The 17,007-nt window shown below is 39.0% G+C and overlaps 1 protein-coding gene across 1 annotated transcript in view; it reads left to right on the plus strand.

Annotated features, from left to right (window-relative positions):
- The window catches only part of MYO3B (myosin IIIB), a 446,006-nt gene that overhangs the window by 168,339 nt on the left and 260,660 nt on the right, over positions 1-17,007 (plus strand). The window contains exons 8-14 of the mRNA XM_055379151.2: positions 1,247-1,343; positions 2,305-2,421; positions 2,942-3,046; positions 5,421-5,504; positions 6,341-6,543; positions 10,755-10,853; positions 11,611-11,725. Coding sequence (XP_055235126.1) covers positions 1,247-1,343; positions 2,305-2,421; positions 2,942-3,046; positions 5,421-5,504; positions 6,341-6,543; positions 10,755-10,853; positions 11,611-11,725 — 820 coding nt within the window. The remainder of the gene's footprint in view (positions 1-1,246; positions 1,344-2,304; positions 2,422-2,941; positions 3,047-5,420; positions 5,505-6,340; positions 6,544-10,754; positions 10,854-11,610; positions 11,726-17,007) is intronic.

Raw genomic sequence — 17,007 nt, forward strand, 5'->3', positions numbered from 1 at the left:
TTGCATTATTACTAGTAGCAAAAAAATTGGAATCAGCCTAAATGTTGATCAACATAGGACTGAGTAGGCCGGGTGCAGTGGCATATGCCTGTAATCCCAGCACTTTGAGAGGCCAAGGTGGCAGGATCACTTGAAGCCAGAAGTTCGAGATTAGCCTGGACAACAAAGCAAAACTCCATCTCTACAAAAAATAATTTTAAAAAATTAGCCAGGCACAGTAGTGCATACTTCTAGTACCAGCTAGTTGAGAGGCTGAGCGGGGAGGGTTGCTTGAGCCCAGGAGTTTGAGGCTGCAGTGAGCTATGACTATGCCACTGCATTTCAGCCTGGTGACAGAGCAAGACCCCATCTCTAAAAATTACTAAATAAATAAAATTTTAAAAACAACAACCTCCCCCATCGGACTGAGTAAATAAATAGGTACATATTCATAAAGTATAATACTACCCAGTGATTAAAGTGACTGAACTAGGTAGGTAGGTAAGTGGGTAAGGTAGACAGGTAGATAGATGGATAAATAGAGTTTAAAAATCATGATGTTTAATGAAAAAAGTAAGCTTACAGTATAAAACCTAAGTATGATATCATTTTTATAACTAAACATACAGAACCTGTATATTGCTCATGGGTATCTATATGTATATGACCAATATTTAAAAATAGACTGGAAGGAAACCCATCAAATAGTGGTCACCTCAGGAGAGAGGAGTGGGATGGGACAAGGGTCACAAAGGGATTTCACATAAATAAGAAAAAACATAAACAATGATCAATTATTTGGTATTTACTATATTAATCTCTGAAAGTGTTTTGTAGGTTACAAACTACCACAAAAGTTGGAGGGGGGGTGCTGGTAGATAGAGCAAGGGGACCTCAAGGGAAGTAAGGCACTTATGGCTATACCCCAGTGAGAACTATGTGCCTGACACTGAGCAGAAGTCAGAGGTGTTTATTCTGGAAGTGCTGTCTTTGGCGTTTAAGAAAAGCAAGTATGTGTATTAGGTGGGCCAATTTGGTAACACTCCTCACTCTGGCAGGAAGTAGACTTGAACTATGGAGATCACTTTATCCCAATAGTTCTACAGTGGCAGGAAAAGCTTGGGGACCTGGACTGGACTTCCTGTCCCTGTCTCTGAAGTCTCTGAACATATCATGTGATAAGATTGTGAATGAGCCATGCTTGCTGCCTGCTTTCTGCTACATTATTTGCTGTCTTAATGCTTAAACTCTCTTGATAAATTTCTAGGCATGAGAGGATGCATACCAGAAGACCTTATCATGTGGAAGATGCTGAAAAATACTGCCTTGAGGATGATTTGGTCAACCTAGAGGTTCTGGATGAGGTACTAAATATTTAGTAGACAATTCTCATTGAAGACATTTGTTTCATGTGAATGGTCTGAACTTTCTGTTGTAGACCATGTCCTCCTAAGGTCATTTGAAAATTTAATTGTTTGTGTAGCTATGGGATGAAGTTCAGGGAGCATTCAGTTGCTGTGACTATGATCCTGTGCTGTGTTTATTTAGATAGCCCCTAGAATGATGAAGAGAAAAGGATTTGGATTTTTGCAATAAAGCTCTTTATATTGTAGCCTTAATGATGGATTATATCAGCTGAAAATATTTTCTGTTTGATAAAATTTGATAAAATATTTCAATTAACCCTTAAGAAGTTGTTTGTTCTTCATAAGAAAGAGCTTCATTTAGGGAAATAGTGAAGTTAATATAGCTTGAATTCTAAATTTGAAGTCTGTGATAATCCCCATTTAAAATATGCATATTTAATAGAGCTGTTAATTGCACTGGACCTGTTTATGCTGAGTCTAACTCTGGGGATTGTTACTTTCAATGTCTAAATCACTCAAGTGTAATAAAAAGTGGTTAATTCTGTATTTATGCCACCTAGGTTTTAAGTGCAGTGCTTTGAGAAATTAACTTACCATTCTGTCGGTGCTCTATCAGTAGGAACAGCCTATTAAATAAAATTTTAAATACAACATTTTGACTGGTTGAGATGAGTTTTTTTCACAATAACAAGTAAAATCTTTGTTGGATATCTCAGTGTCTTTTAGCAAGTCCTAAGTGGGCCTAATTCTTTCAGTGTATTCCTATTTTTTCTTTCAAGGCAAATATTGGCATTGTTTTAATGAATTAGGATCATTAGGGTCATTGTATGATTTAAATAGACTACTTTCATCGTTTAGAGAAAGATGTTCTTGGAAGAATAAATTTGTTGTCATTTTTAGAATCTATCCCTTGACTGGAAATAATATTTACTCTCAATACCGTTTATCCTCTTCTTAGGATACAATTATCCATCAGTTGCAGAAACGTTATGCAGACTTGCTAATTTACACATATGTTGGAGACATCTTAATTGCCTTAAACCCCTTCCAGAATCTAAGCATATACTCTCCACAGGTAAGGGATGTTTTAAGAGCATACTGCTCCTTAATAGGAAATTAAAACTCACAAGGGCAAATGAAGAGAAAGAAAAAGTAAGAATAAAATTAGGCTACCCTAGATGTATATACTCCAAACTGCAGATAGTAATGTAATACAGATGGAATTTTTACATCTTGAGGATACCTTTTTAAAGCAAACTATAGCAATAATAGTTAACATTTATTGCGTGCTTACTGCATGTTAGACACTGGGTTATCTCACTTTTTCACACCCTGTGGGACAGGTGCTATTGTTAAACCTAGTTGGCAGACAGGGAGACTTAGCATAGAGTGAACTCCCTCTTACTAGCTCATGAAGCCAGTAAGTACAGAAGTGAAATTTGAACTCAGGCCTGCAGGCTCCAGAACCTGTACCCTACAGTCTTCCTAATGCAACAAGTACCCTAATAAGTGACAGATTCTTGGTTTCATGGGCAATAGGTAGTGGAGTATTAGATGGTCCAGGGGAGAGTTTCCTTTAATTATTTTTCCTTCAGTTTTCCAGACTTTATCATGGGGTGAAACGCGCCTCCAATCCCCCTCACATATTTGCAACAGCAGATGCTGCTTACCAGTGCATGGTTACTCTCAGCAAAGACCAGGTAAGAACTCACCTTCCTTTCCTACGGAGTCACCCAGTTAAGACATGTTCTGTCTTCCTCGTCAACTCCTAAGTCTTCCTGAAACCTTTCCATTCTGGTTGCTGGTGCTGACCCAAAAAGACAGGAGATGAAGTGGCAGCTCTGTGGAACTTGAGCATAGGTAAAGCCATAGCATCGCGAGAATGTGAAAATGCTTTTCAAGAAACATAAAACATTCACATGAGGAGCACTCATTTTCTCTGATAAGATATAATAAAAATGTCTCTAATATGAATATGATGAGAACAGTGCAAACACAACCTGATTACATGGCAGTGATTGTAATAAAAATAGCATATAGAATGGCATAAGTGAAATTCTTTCCTATTAAGGTCTTAGAATTTTCATGATTCAGTCTTTTTTGTATGAAATATTGCACAGAGGTTGACAGTGACCATGCACCACACCATTTAGCTGCTGAAAAATTGTGATAGATTGGGTAGAGAATGAACAAACCTTAAACTCAATACTAAACACAGGCTCATCCATTTTACCTTTCTAGCCTTCTAATTCACATTGCTCATATATCTAATCTTTCATCCCTCCTTTACTTTCAATAGGTATATTTTTCTTTGTTTCTTTATTCTGTTTGAAATAGAAGTAGTCTAATTTGGCAAGCAAATTTTCTGAGGGTATCACTGTGTGGATTTCCTAAGATCTGGGAAGGTCCCAGTTTTGGGGTTTGTTGAGTAATAGATGACATTATAACAATGTAGATTATAAAATGGAATACACGGATTCACTGTAGCTTAGAAACTTAGCTCTTCCAAATTCTTACCTTTCCCAGATACTTGTAAAATGTCCATAGATTTCATAGGGAGGAAGTAAATGGAGAGAAATATATATTGTTTTTAAGTTAAGAAGTTGCCTCACTGTGTTGTCTTTTTTGACACCACTTCTGACACCAAATGTTGTATTTTTTCCAGCACGAACCAATTCTCCAACACCAACTGGGTGCCCAACAATTCAGTTCAATTCTGACACTACCTGGAGTTAGCACAGACTCCACAGATTAAGCGATTAGTGCCACAAGACTGTTCCCACTTTAGATGCCAGCTGCAAATGGAGTACCTAGGCTTCTCACACATCTGCCCAGCCGAATACCAGTCCAGGGGTTCTTGTGACTCTCTTTAGGTTTGATAATTCACTAGGAATGACTCAAGGAACTGAGGAAAGCACTTTACTTATATTTACCAGTTTATTATGAAGGATGTAACTCAGGAACAGCCAAATAGAAGAGACACATGGGGCAGGGTGTATGGGGGGAGGAAGGGGGCATGGCACACAGAGCTTCCATGCCTTTTCTGGACACATCCCCCTCCCAGCACCCCAATGTGTTCACCAACTCAGAAGCTCTCTGAATCTCATTGTTCAAGAATTTGTATAACTTAATCTTTAAATCCCCTCTTCTTTCTAGAAGTTGGGAGGTAGGGCTGAAAGTTCCCACACTCTAATCACATGTTTGGTCTTTCTAATGACCAGTCTGAAGCTGTCTAGGGGGCTCACCTTGAACCACCTTCTTAGGAATAAAATGAGGTATGGTTGAAAGGGGCTCCTTGTGAATAACAAAAGATACTCCTACCACTCTTGGAAATTCCAAAGGTTTTAGGAGCTCAGTGCCAGGAACCAGGGACAAAGACCCAATATATAATCTTTATTATACCACATCCACTAATTTCCTTTATACGTAAAGAGCTCCTAGAAATGAATGATAAAAATATCAACAATACAATAAAAAATGGGCAAACAATATGAACAGATCACGTAAAAGAAAAGCCTCTTAAGCATATGGAAGGAGGCCTCATTCATAATTTTTAAAATGCAGAATAAGGCTGCACTGAGATACCATTTTTTTAACCTATTAGATTGTCAACAATCTAACATTCTGTTGTTGAGGCTACAGGATAGCAGGCACTTTCACATATTGGTATAGTCTCTAGGAAAGCAATTTGGTAATGTGTGTCAAATTTACAAATGTATTTACCTTTTGATCCAACATCTCCATTTCTAGGAATTTCTCCTGCAGATGAACCTGCATAAAAATATAATGACTTAAGTATAAGGTTATTCATTGCAATGTTGTTTATAGTTACAAGGCAAAAACTCAAATATCCCAATATTGGACTGATTAAACAGATTATGGTAAATCTGTACAATGGAACAACAAGTAGCTGTACAAAAGGTTGAAGAAGGTCTCTATGTACTGAAATAGGAAGATGCCTAAGATCTATTTCTCAGTGAAAAATTAAGGTGTACAGTAGTGGATGTTATATGAAGCATGCAAGTTGCTTCTGTGCTATAAATTCTTCACTTGACGCTCCGTTTTCTGTGCCAGTGCATTGTCATCAGCGGAGAGAGTGGCTCTGGGAAGACAGAAAGCGCCCACCTGATTGTTCAGCATTTGACTTTCTTGGGAAAGGTATTGACTAATCTGCTTTACGTATTGTGGCGAGAAGTTCCTACAGAGTAACTGCATATTTGATAAATGATGGAAGTGCTGGGTTTTTTTTAATTAGGGCTTACATAAAGACATTCCATCTTTGCTATGTTTGCCTCCTGATAGCGAGGCCTCTTAAGATGTCAGCATGCTATCCTTCTTTCACGTAGGGAGGAGAATAATTCCAGCACAAATTTACTAGATTATCGGCAATTAATTTTCATGTTTTCAATGTAATAGAAACATTCAGCCATTAAGTAGTAAAAATGGTTAAGCACTAGGAACAGGATCAGGGAAAGCCACTATAGTGATTAAAAGGATGTAAAATAGAAGCCTTTGAGCAAAAGTTGAGGGAAATGAAAATTTTCTGCTTGGTGAAATCAATATTGAAAGAATGAATTCAAAAATAGTCTACTAGTTACTTACACTCTGAATTAGTGTACTAGGTGACTAAGAAAGAATGTATGGAATTTTTTAGATAAGTTTTATAGACTATTATGATAAATGCCAGAAAAGTTACGGGATCTATTTTAAAATCTTTCTAAACTGGTTAGGTGTTTTATCTGTCAAGGATTTTAAATGAAATATGGCTGGATTTTTAAAACTGCTGTCCTAATCTAGCCAAATCCGATTCATATGCAGATCGGGGGAGTTGCTCATATGAGAAAATGATGCTGGTGGTTGATGCTAACGTCCCCCAAATGGGGCTCTTTGTAAAAAGACAATGTGGATTTTGGTGGGCAAGGGATGGGTGCCTGGCAACTTTGCTGGTGTAATGTTTCTGGAGTCTCTTCTTGACTGTTCTCTGTTTGGCACAGGCCAATAATCAGACCTTGAGAGAGAAAATTCTACAAGTCAACTCCCTGGTGGAAGCCTTTGGGAACTCATGCACTGCCATCAATGACAACTCGAGCCGTTTTGGAAAATATCTGGAAATGATGTTTACACCAACTGGAGTTGTGATGGGGGCAAGAATCTCTGAATATCTCCTTGAAAAATCCAGAGTTATAAAACAGGCAGCGTAGGTGCACTACTTTATCACTGTGTTTTTGCCCTGCAGTAAAAACTGGGAGACTTTGGAAATTTTAATGGTTCAGTTTTCATTCTTGTTCTTAACATTCCCCTACTCTCCCCAAGGGCAAAGAATTATTTAAGCAAAGGATCAGTGGTAGTTTTTGACCTAAAAGAAATTAATGGAAAGAGTACAAAGGGCTGGGGTGGGTGTGCTTTAGGGATGGGTATGCTTGTTTCTCCTGAGTTGGTTGTGTCAGGTAGAATTTAGCAGCATTGCAGACATTTTTTAAAACCCTGAGGCCCCTTAAAATTGAACTTGTTTGTTAAAAAAGAAAAAGACACCAAGAATATTTCACATGTTAATTTTTTCCTTAGATTGAGACAGATAGAGAAAACAATTATTCTGTTTTTAGGGAAAGCATTTGGTAATAGAAATCAATAGCACAGACTTTGATCTGGGTTCAAATGCAGTTCTGATACTCACTGTGTAACACTGGGCATTTCACTAACCTTCTCTGTGCCTCATCTGTGGAATGGAAATGCTACTAGTGCTGACCTCATGGGTTTGTTGTGAGGATTAACATGTTCATTTATATAAAATTACTTAAAAGAATGCCTAGTGTGGTACACCCTATCAGTGTTAGCTACTCTTCCTATTATAATAATATAACCACTAGTGTGGTACATACTATCAGAGTGTTAGCTACTCTTCCTATTATAATAATAACTCTTCATATAATAATAATAGCTATTATTATAATTATTAATAATAGTAGCTATTATTATTATTGTAGGACACCAGAGTTTATCAAGAGCATGGCTCCGCACTTCCATATTAATGCATTATTGAATCCCTGCTGTTTGCCAGTGCTGTGCTTTGTGTTGGCTTGTAAGAGTAAACTAAATAAAAAAGATTCTTGTATTCACGGGGCTTAGAGTATGCGGTATATGAGGAAGCAGTAGGGGAGGATCACAGGCATTAAACAAGTAAACTTAAATGTAGAACAATTGTAATAAGCACCAGAAAGCAAAGTAGGTGCTATTAAGGTGAAACGAGAGAACGGAACGACACATAACCTAGTCTAGGGAGAAAGAGGGGCTCCCTGTATATGAGATCACAGGATCACCAGGAGTTAGGCAACGAGGTGGGGACCAGAGTAAGGAGGAAAAGTGGCAAAGATAAGACTGAGACCAAATCATGCAGGGCTTTGGAACCAGGATAAGGATCTCAAACTTTTTTCTAAGGGCAACAGGAAGCCACTGAACGTTTTCAAGCAGGGGAGTCACCATACCCAACTTGCATTTTGAGATGATCACGCTAGCTTCAATGGAGAATGGACTGGGGGAGATGCAAGGATTGTGTTGACATGATTAGGAGGCTGTTGCCAAATTCATGTGAGAGAGAATGCTGGCCTAGACTAAGGCGGTGGCAGTGGAGATGGAGAGAAGATGAGGAGTCTGAGAGATACTGTGCAAGTAGAATTTACAGGAATTGTTCTGGGTTGAAAACCCAAGCATCTTCCTCTATCATGTACTTGCAGTTTCCTCACGCAGTAGGGACTGGCATGAACATTAAACAAATGAAAGATAGAGTCAGAGTCATTTACGCTTCCCTGTGGCTTTTTGATTAATTTTTATGAGGTCCCCTGCTTCTGTCTCCCCAGCTTAGGGTGGTTTTAAAATTTAGGGAGCTACCTCTGACAGAATGGAAAGCATAGTGTTCTGTGTTCAAATGTAAAGTGGTCTTTTACAAAGATAATGTGAGGAGAGTTCTAGGTCACTTAATGTGATATGTTGCTTATTAATGTAAATATTCATATACCTTACTTTCCTCATATGCAACATGGGCATAATAATGTCAACCTCACAAGGCTGTTATGAGAATTAAATGAGATGAAGAGAAGATGGGGCCTGTCCCAGTCCTGTTCATCTAACTGTTGGGGTTCACCCACTTCTGGGCACACTGTAGGGTTCCTGTGTGGCTGGGTGTGGTCATATAACTGGTTCTGGCAAGTGGGCATGTAATGGCAACCCTCCAGAGTCTGGCACAGTGTAAGATGGGGGCTGCTTTGCCAGCCACAGCCCGTCAGTGACTGCAGTGAGCACAGCCCCACTGCTGACCTGCCATGGACATGTACTCTGAGCAAGAACTAAACCTTTGTTGAGTTAAGCTACTAAGATCTGGGGGTGTTTATTATCATAACAAAGCCTAGCCAATCTTGACAGATAAAGGGATGAAAATGAAACTGAAGTGATGCTAGGGATGGATATTGGCAGGAAAAGCTTGGAAGAATTGAGAACTAGATGGATCTGTAGAAAAGCTAAAGGAATGTAAGACTAAGATGGGCCAGCCAAAGCCTGCACATGTAACAGAGGTTAAAGAACAAGTGACATTCATCTCAGGCCTTTCAGTTCCTGTCTCAGTGATGGATGCCACCATCACTAGATGCTCAAGCTAGAAATCTAGGAGGCAGACTCTAGGTTTCTTTCCATCACCATCCTCATTCAGTCTATTAGGATGTTCTTTTGGTTGTTTCTCCAGAATATATATAATATTTAAGCTTACTGTTATTCCCCATCACCACTACCATTACCCTATCCAAGCTATTATGGTTTCTCACCTGGACCCCCTCACTGGTTTCCCTGTAGCCATTTTGGCTTCTTATAATGACACTCAGAGAACATGAATCCCTTTAGTCCTGTATCCCTGGCACCTGGTATAGTGCCTACCATGACTGGCAATTAATATGTTTATTCATTGAATAGTCACATTTTTCTATTTATATATATCCTATAACATGTTGTATATCTTAAATATACACAATAAAATTTATTTTTAAAAAATAAAAATAAGGGCTGGGCACAGTGGCTCACGCCTGTAATCCCAGCACTTTGGGAGGCCAAGGCAGGAAGATAGCTTGTTTGAGACCAGTCTGGGCAACATAGTGAGACTCTGTCTCTACAAACACAAAAACCTTAGCGGGGGATGGGGGTGTGTGCCTATAGTCATGGCTACTTTGGAGGCTGAGGTGCAAGAATTGCTTGAACCCAGGAATTTGAGGCTGCAGTGAGCTATGACCTCACCACTGCACTCCAGCCTGGACAACAGAGTGAGACCCTGTCTCTTAACTAGATTTATTAGTTAAGTGAACAAGTGAGTGAGAAATGGCAAGTAGAGGCATCTAGAATACAGGGCAGGGATAAAGAATGTCACGGAAGGGCTTTGACAGGATAAACAACCAAAGGAAGATGAGGAGACCCAGGAGAGGCTGAACAGAATGGGGGCCATGCCACAAAGGCAGATAAGGGGAGAAGAAAGACATGATTTCTTTTCATGGAGCTAGGTTGACCAAAGAAAAGATTTGCCAAAATCCAAGGGTATCTACAGAAGAGACTGTCCTCCTCCAGAGGAAAGAAGGGGATGTGGAGCAGTGCTTTTCAAACTCTGTGCTAAAGGACCAGTTTTTAAAAAAAATCTCCAACCCATTTTGAACTAATACCTTTGTAAAATGCAATGCAAATTAATTATCAGAAAAATTATCATGCTCTTGGATGTCATGGCAATGTCACTTGCTATAAAATGTCTAGGCATGCACTTACCAGTTCCTTCTCTTGTTATAAACTGACAGCAGTCCACAGGCTATGCTCAGAGTAGCACCTATCTGAAAGGACCCTGGCCAGGGTAGCCTAAAAGAGGTGGATGGCAGGAGACCAGACTAATGAATGACATTTTGAGTAGTACTTTTAAGAATACCAGCTTGGGAGAGTGAAGACCTCAGTTCTGGACCAATTCTGCTCCCTAACCTGCTGTGAGACTTGCAGGCCACTTCCTGTCTAGGGCTCCAGTAAAGTAGAGGATTTGGCTGATGTCTCTAAGCTGCACCTCACTGTCTCTGAAGCAACATGTGGTACAAGCAGAAGGCAGTAGGCATTTGGGCTGCAATAGAAAGAGCTCAACATATGTAACTTGAGCTGTTTCCTGTAAATGTCCCATTCTCTGAAACCTTTTGCTTGTAGTAAAGTGTGTTTAATAATGCAACATTATGACAATTACTATACTAATCCTATCACTATTCGGTAAGTGGGATTTATAATATTTAATTGCCTGAAAATACAAATTTGCCATGGAATCATCTTTTGTACAGAAAGGAAATGGTGTAAAACACTTGGGATGGGGAAGCCAGAATATATTATTACTAAAGTCTCTTTTTTTTTCAGGGGAGAGAAAAATTTTCACATATTTTACTATATTTATGCTGGTCTTCATCACCAAAAGAAGCTTTCTGACTTCAGACTTCCTGAGGAAAAACCTCCTAGGTAAGTGTCAGGGGGGTTGGTTGTTAATTTTTGATGAATGTACAATTAGCAGTTGACAAACTTGGAAGTAAATGGAGCTGTTTTCCTAACTGGAAACTCACAGTCTATTTAACTAAATTGCCCAGGATGAGGTGGCAGGAAGTATCCACCATTTTCATTGTCTAGAAAGTTCAAAAACTCAACTGCACATGGTTTATTTTTTTTTTCAGCCATTTGCATCATTATTCTACCACAGTATTAGACTATAAAGGAAATGGGCTGGGTGTGGCGGCTCATTCCTGTAATCCCAGTGCTTTGGCAAGCTGAAGTGGGAGGATTACTTGAAGCCTGGAGTTTGAGACCAGCCAGGGCAGCATAGTGAGACTCTGTCTCTACAATTTTTTTTAAATTAGCTACTCGGGAGGCTGAGGTGGGAAGACTGCTTGAGCCTGGGAGGTCGAGGCTGCAGTGAGCCAAGTTCATGCCACTGCGCTCCAGCCTGGGTGACAGAGCAAGACCCTGTCTCAAAAAAAAAAAAAAATTAGCTGGGTGTGGTGGCATACACCTGTAGTCCAAGCCACTCAGGAGGCTGAGGCAGGAGGATCACTAGAGCCCAGGAGTTCAAGGCTGCAGTGAGCTATGATCACACCACTGCACTTCAGGCTGGGCAACAGAGTGAGGTCCCATCTTTAAACAAACAACAAACAAAAAATGGAAATGCCTGTACCACTTTCCAAGTCAGTGCTCATTCTGTTTGGTCATGCTCCACTTCATTTAGGTACATAGCTGATGAAACTGGAAGGGTGATGCACGACATAACTTCCAAGGAGTCTTACAGAAGACAATTCGAAGCAATTCAGCATTGCTTCAGGATTATAGGGTTCACGGACAAAGTAAGTGATGATCAAGAGAGAAACTCAAGTGACAATATTCTTATATGAATGTGAGTAAAGATGTGGTATTTCTCACTTGGGATAAGATACTTGCTTTCAAATGCCATGTTGGTCATGTTATAAGGTCTTGATACTCAAAGTGTGGTCCCAGGACCAGAAACGTTGTTATCACCTGAGAACTTATTAGAAATGCAGACCCTGAGGTTTATCCAAGAATGACTGCATCAGAATATAATCATTTTAACGAGAAGTCCAGGTGAACATCAAACTAGGGGAGCACTGTTTTAAGGACCATGTGCTGATAAATTGTTATCATTGTCATCAATTCATTACACGTGTAATAACAAATACCAAAACAATACTATGGGGTTTTTTTGTTTTGTTTTGTTTTGTTTTGTTTTCCGATTGAGGGTTCTTTCAACCATTAAAGTGAACGGGGGGTAGGAGTACAGGAATATGTAGATGACACCGAAGTCACAGAAATATATTTATGCAAGTAGCTCCTTAGGTAACAAGACAAATTAACTAAAACCCTTTCAACTTTCTTGCAGTTATTTCCTTCTCCAGGGTACACAGTTGCACATTATTAACTATAACATTATTAACTATAGCTCTAAGTACTGTACTACTTCTTTTTTTTTTTTTTTTGAGACAGAATCTTACTCTGTCACCCAGGCTGGAGTGCAGTGGCGGGATCTCAGCTCACTGCAACCTCTGTCTCCCAGCTTCAAGTGATTCTCCTGCTTCAGCCTCCCGAGTAGCTGGGATTACAGGTGTGTGCCACCATGCCTGACTAATTTTTGTATTTTTAGTAGAGACGGGGTTTCACCATGTTGGCCAAGCTGGTCTTGAACTCCTGACCTCAAGTGATCCACCTGCCTCAGCCTCTCAAAGTGCTAGGATTACAGGCATAAGCCACCATGCCCGGCCAATACTCTACTACCCTTATCATCCTAGATACAGGCTGTCTGTATTAAATATATGCTAGGGGTGACAGACAATATTTATAACCCTAGGCTCAAATATTATTCTGTGATACATTATGTCATAGTTTCTGGGCTTCATGCCATCAATTTTGCAAAATATATAGATTCTTTTGCTTTTCCAACAAAGGGGGTGAATTATTAAGAGGTAGGTGAGAGTGTTAAATCTTAAGGGATTAGATTACAAGACACTCCAGTTACCCTGGGATGGCCACTCCAGATAAAGGATTACTTCTGTGTAATGCAGTATGATTGGCTAGCCCTTCCCTCCCCTGCATGGTTGCTTTTAATCATAATAGTACCTTTCTTTTTTTTCTGTCTAGCCAGCTGTTAATTTTCTCTGTCAGCCTCCCGCAGACTTTAAACTGACAGACAATGGAAAATCCCAAAGGTCAGATAAAAATATAAATATATTTTCCTTGGCTTCTTAGAGGGGAGCAATTAAACAGGTTCTAGCATTGTTAAAGGACCTTTGTGGTTATTAACTTATAGAACAGTTTTTTTAAGTCAAAGATGCATCCCCAGAAGAGTTAAAGCATGGTAGGAATGGCAGTGGAGCAATTTAAAGTCACTTGTGTCATGCCAAAGTACGCAGGGGCACATGTCCTTAAAAGGGTACAGGAGCCATAGAGAAGTCAAGGTTAATAATCATTAATAGAGTTAATATTTTGTTTTCTTTGAGTACAAATATAGTTATAGAATGCTGTGAAGAGACTGATCCTAGCTGAACCCATTTATGCCTAGTGTTCCATTATTGGAATGCTAAACATGTGGGAGTTATTTATACCCTACTGCTCAAGGTCATCACCAAGGTCTGATTGCAAAAATTCAAAAAATTGCAACCTCAGGCTTAGGTGGGTTAAAAGAAAGTATATAAGGATGCCATTCTAATAATAGCAATGTACTGCTAATAATAATAAAACAGATGCTATCTGTTTCAGGATAAACAACATTGAAAACTGTTAAAATCTGTTTTAGTACAACAACACTAAAGCATTAAAAACAGAAGAATTAAGTATGTTAAGTATATGTCCCTGAAGTAAGCCATCCCTAGCCCCTCTGGGAAAAAAGGTACAATAGAAATAAATGAATGGCTGTATGAATAAACATGAAAAGAAAAAAATGTAAAAGATGGTGAACATTTTTAATTTGTGCCTGGTCTGTACTGTTAAATGAATAACCAGAATGTAATGGTGTTATGTGTGTATATTTTCACCATGTCCCACATTAATACAGGAAATAAACCAATTTATATAAGCTGCAACCTTAGAAGTGAAAGGAAGAAGCAGGATCTTATCTCTCCAACTCTGAATTCTGTGGTTCTATCTCTGCAGACAACCTGTTTTGCTGAGTTAACTCAGTTCACTTTATGTTTATAAACTCAAAAAGTAGTGTGACTAAATTCAGAAAGATCCAGTTGAAGGTAGTCAGAAAACAGATGCCAAATGCTGATGTAACAGAACTTTCTCTTAAGTTTTTCTGGCAGACATTTCTAGATAAAGCTTAAATGAACTGGTCAAGTCAATCAAAATTATGGTTCTTCTCCTTTCTTATAATGTCACTAGTTCCCTGCAGGAATCCCTTTAGTTTTTCTCAAACCCTTACAGCAAAATTATGAGTAGCAGACTTTAGTGTGGAGTCAGGAGCATGAATTTTAATTCTGGGACAACAGCCAAAGTATCTGAAAGAACACTTGACCCTGAGTTTATTGTAAAGAAATTTCCCTGGTGGAGGAGTCTTACACTAATAATGATGATGACTCCTTGTGGAGGGCTGGGGGATTATACCTAAGACCTTATTGTGAAGATTGTGCTTTTCAACTCTTATTTCTGGAGCCAAACCATACTATTTTTGTTTAAAATTATATTTGTCTTCCTGGTAGGAATTAACATATTACATAAATTGGGTTTTAGATATGTTTCTATTTAATGCTACATGAAAACTTTTTGGGCAGATGATCTACGTGATGGTCAAAATTGGTCAAAATTGTAGATCCCCGTTGGAGAGGTTAGGGAGAAGCCTTTGAGATCGGCGCAAAATTTCTTCCCTTTCTTCAAAATAGATTATGAATTGAGAGAGTACTGCTCTGAAGAGAGATTGAAGGATTATATGTGAAAATATGACTTGGGAGTCTTGAGGATTTCTAATGTCTTGATGACAGACAATAGGATACCATTGCCTTTTAAGATGACAAAAGTTGTGAGCCTCTGCAAAGGAGACCGAGAAGTGATGGAATAGAGCCTGTAGGGAGGTCCTTCAGCTGGTCCTAATGCAGTGCTTAGGGAAGAACTGATGAAAAACTGAAGAGATTTACAAAAAAGAAAGAAAGGAAGGAGAGACTGGGAACGGAAGTAAATTCCTAGGGATATACCAGAGAAACAACTACCGGAGATGCCTATGAGCCAGGCCAAGGGGGATTTTCTTAGAGTAGCACCAGGCTAACAGAGAAAACTAAGTTTTCTCTCAACTTTTCAATTAGCCTCAACTCTATCAAGAGAATACTACATCAAAAGAAGTGTCTTATGAGAAAAGAGAAGAAAATATCAGACATCCTGCAGTGGGGCTTTGATGGAGAAATGCTCTTTCTTCCCCACTTTTGTTGATTGGCAGTGAAACAGTTTATACTCATCAACAATAAATTGAGAAACCCAGTTGGAGGACTTGGTCTTCTTGAGTAAAGCTCTTCCACTTTATAATATAGAAAGTTGAAAACTGGTAGAAATAAAAAGAGATAGCAGCATAGCAAGATTCTGCAGAAAAGGCAGAGATGCCAGGAAAGGCTCTGTAGCTGGAGATGAAGCAAGAGAAAGTGGACAAGGTAAAGAAGGTGAAAAAACCTTCCCTGGCTGTCTGTGGGGAGACAATAAGAAAAATGTGATTGAAAAGTTTTAAGGCAGGAAGAGTAATCCCTCAGGTGGACATATAACTAATTGAATTTTGCCATGAGTGTAACTGATGTTTTAACCTGAACGCAGAGGCTCCTAGATCAGAAAGGGAGAACTAATTAACCCAAGGTTAGGACTGATGGAGTCAAGTGGATGGAATAGCCCAGAAATATAAACTCCTTAATAAGGTGAGCATTGGTTACCCCGCTGTTAGTTCTCACTAAATCAAGGAAGGAGACCCAATCGGCCATTAATTTCAGTGATTCACACAGTGTTTGAACCTAAAAGTTTTTCTCAGGGTCATAGATAGTTTTTCACTTTAAATGGTTGTCTAGGCACTATGCTGAAGAGGGTAGTGCCAGAGAAGCAACAGGGCAAGATGCTGGTTTCAAGGGTATAGTCTTTGACAGTCATTTTCTATGGTGATTATCCCAGCGGTGAAATGCTGGAAGTCTTATTTTGGGAGGTTTCAGAGCTTGTACTGTAATACATGAAGAAAGAGAGAGAGAGAGAGTCTTTGTGTGATGTGTGTTTTAATTACAGGAAATACATTTATTTTTTTCTAAGAGTACTGAGAGTTTCAGATGACCTCTTGAGATAACTGGATATAGAAACAGCTGATGTAGAACTCACTGCAAGAGTCTCTGTTTTACCCCCTGGGATCTGCCTCTGTGGGAGTTGCTCAGTGTAGTGAGCAAGCCTCACACTGTATTGATCAAAGTAACGAGGTGCTGTCATGTTAAATCCGAGCAAGTCCCAGAAAACCTACTTAGTAGGTGTTCTCCTTAGCCACTCTTAAGTTGGGTGATTAAACAATGATTCTTAAAGTAAAAAAAAATGACATATTGCCTTTGATTTAGAAGTTGGAAGAATAACATTTATCCATTGTAGAAGCCTGGTTTAAAATCTTCATTTGTCTTTGTAGCATTATCAGGTATCCAGCAGATGTCACTATTATAGTCTGTGTTCCTTTTTTTGGCTTTACTGAGTAATGTTTATAGGAAGTTGTAATCTGTGAAGCAATGCTTTATCAATGGTCTGGTGACCGTTCCTATTCCTTTGTTGCTGTGTAGAGTACCAAATCAAGTTACCTGCCTGAGTATCTTTGTGAAAGTACTTTTCTCTGTCTATAAGCATAAAATGCAAAATTTTCCTGGCTATATATTTCGTTGTTTCACATATAGAAAATGTAAGTTTTTAAATAAGTCAATACACCTTAATTTCTTTTTACCATTAATGATACATATGTATTCAACTTTCAATATAAAAATAGAGCTTAGATAATCGGAACCATTTTTACTCACATTTCTGATACCAAATATGTGGGTTTTTCTCCCCCATACCTGCAAATTATCTGGCACCAGCTGGGTGTCCTACAATTCACTCAATTCTGACCCTCTCCACCTGGAGTTAG

This window comes from Gorilla gorilla, chromosome 11, assembly GCF_029281585.2.
Source record: "Gorilla gorilla gorilla isolate KB3781 chromosome 11, NHGRI_mGorGor1-v2.1_pri, whole genome shotgun sequence".
Lineage (NCBI taxonomy): Eukaryota > Metazoa > Chordata > Mammalia > Primates > Hominidae > Gorilla > Gorilla gorilla.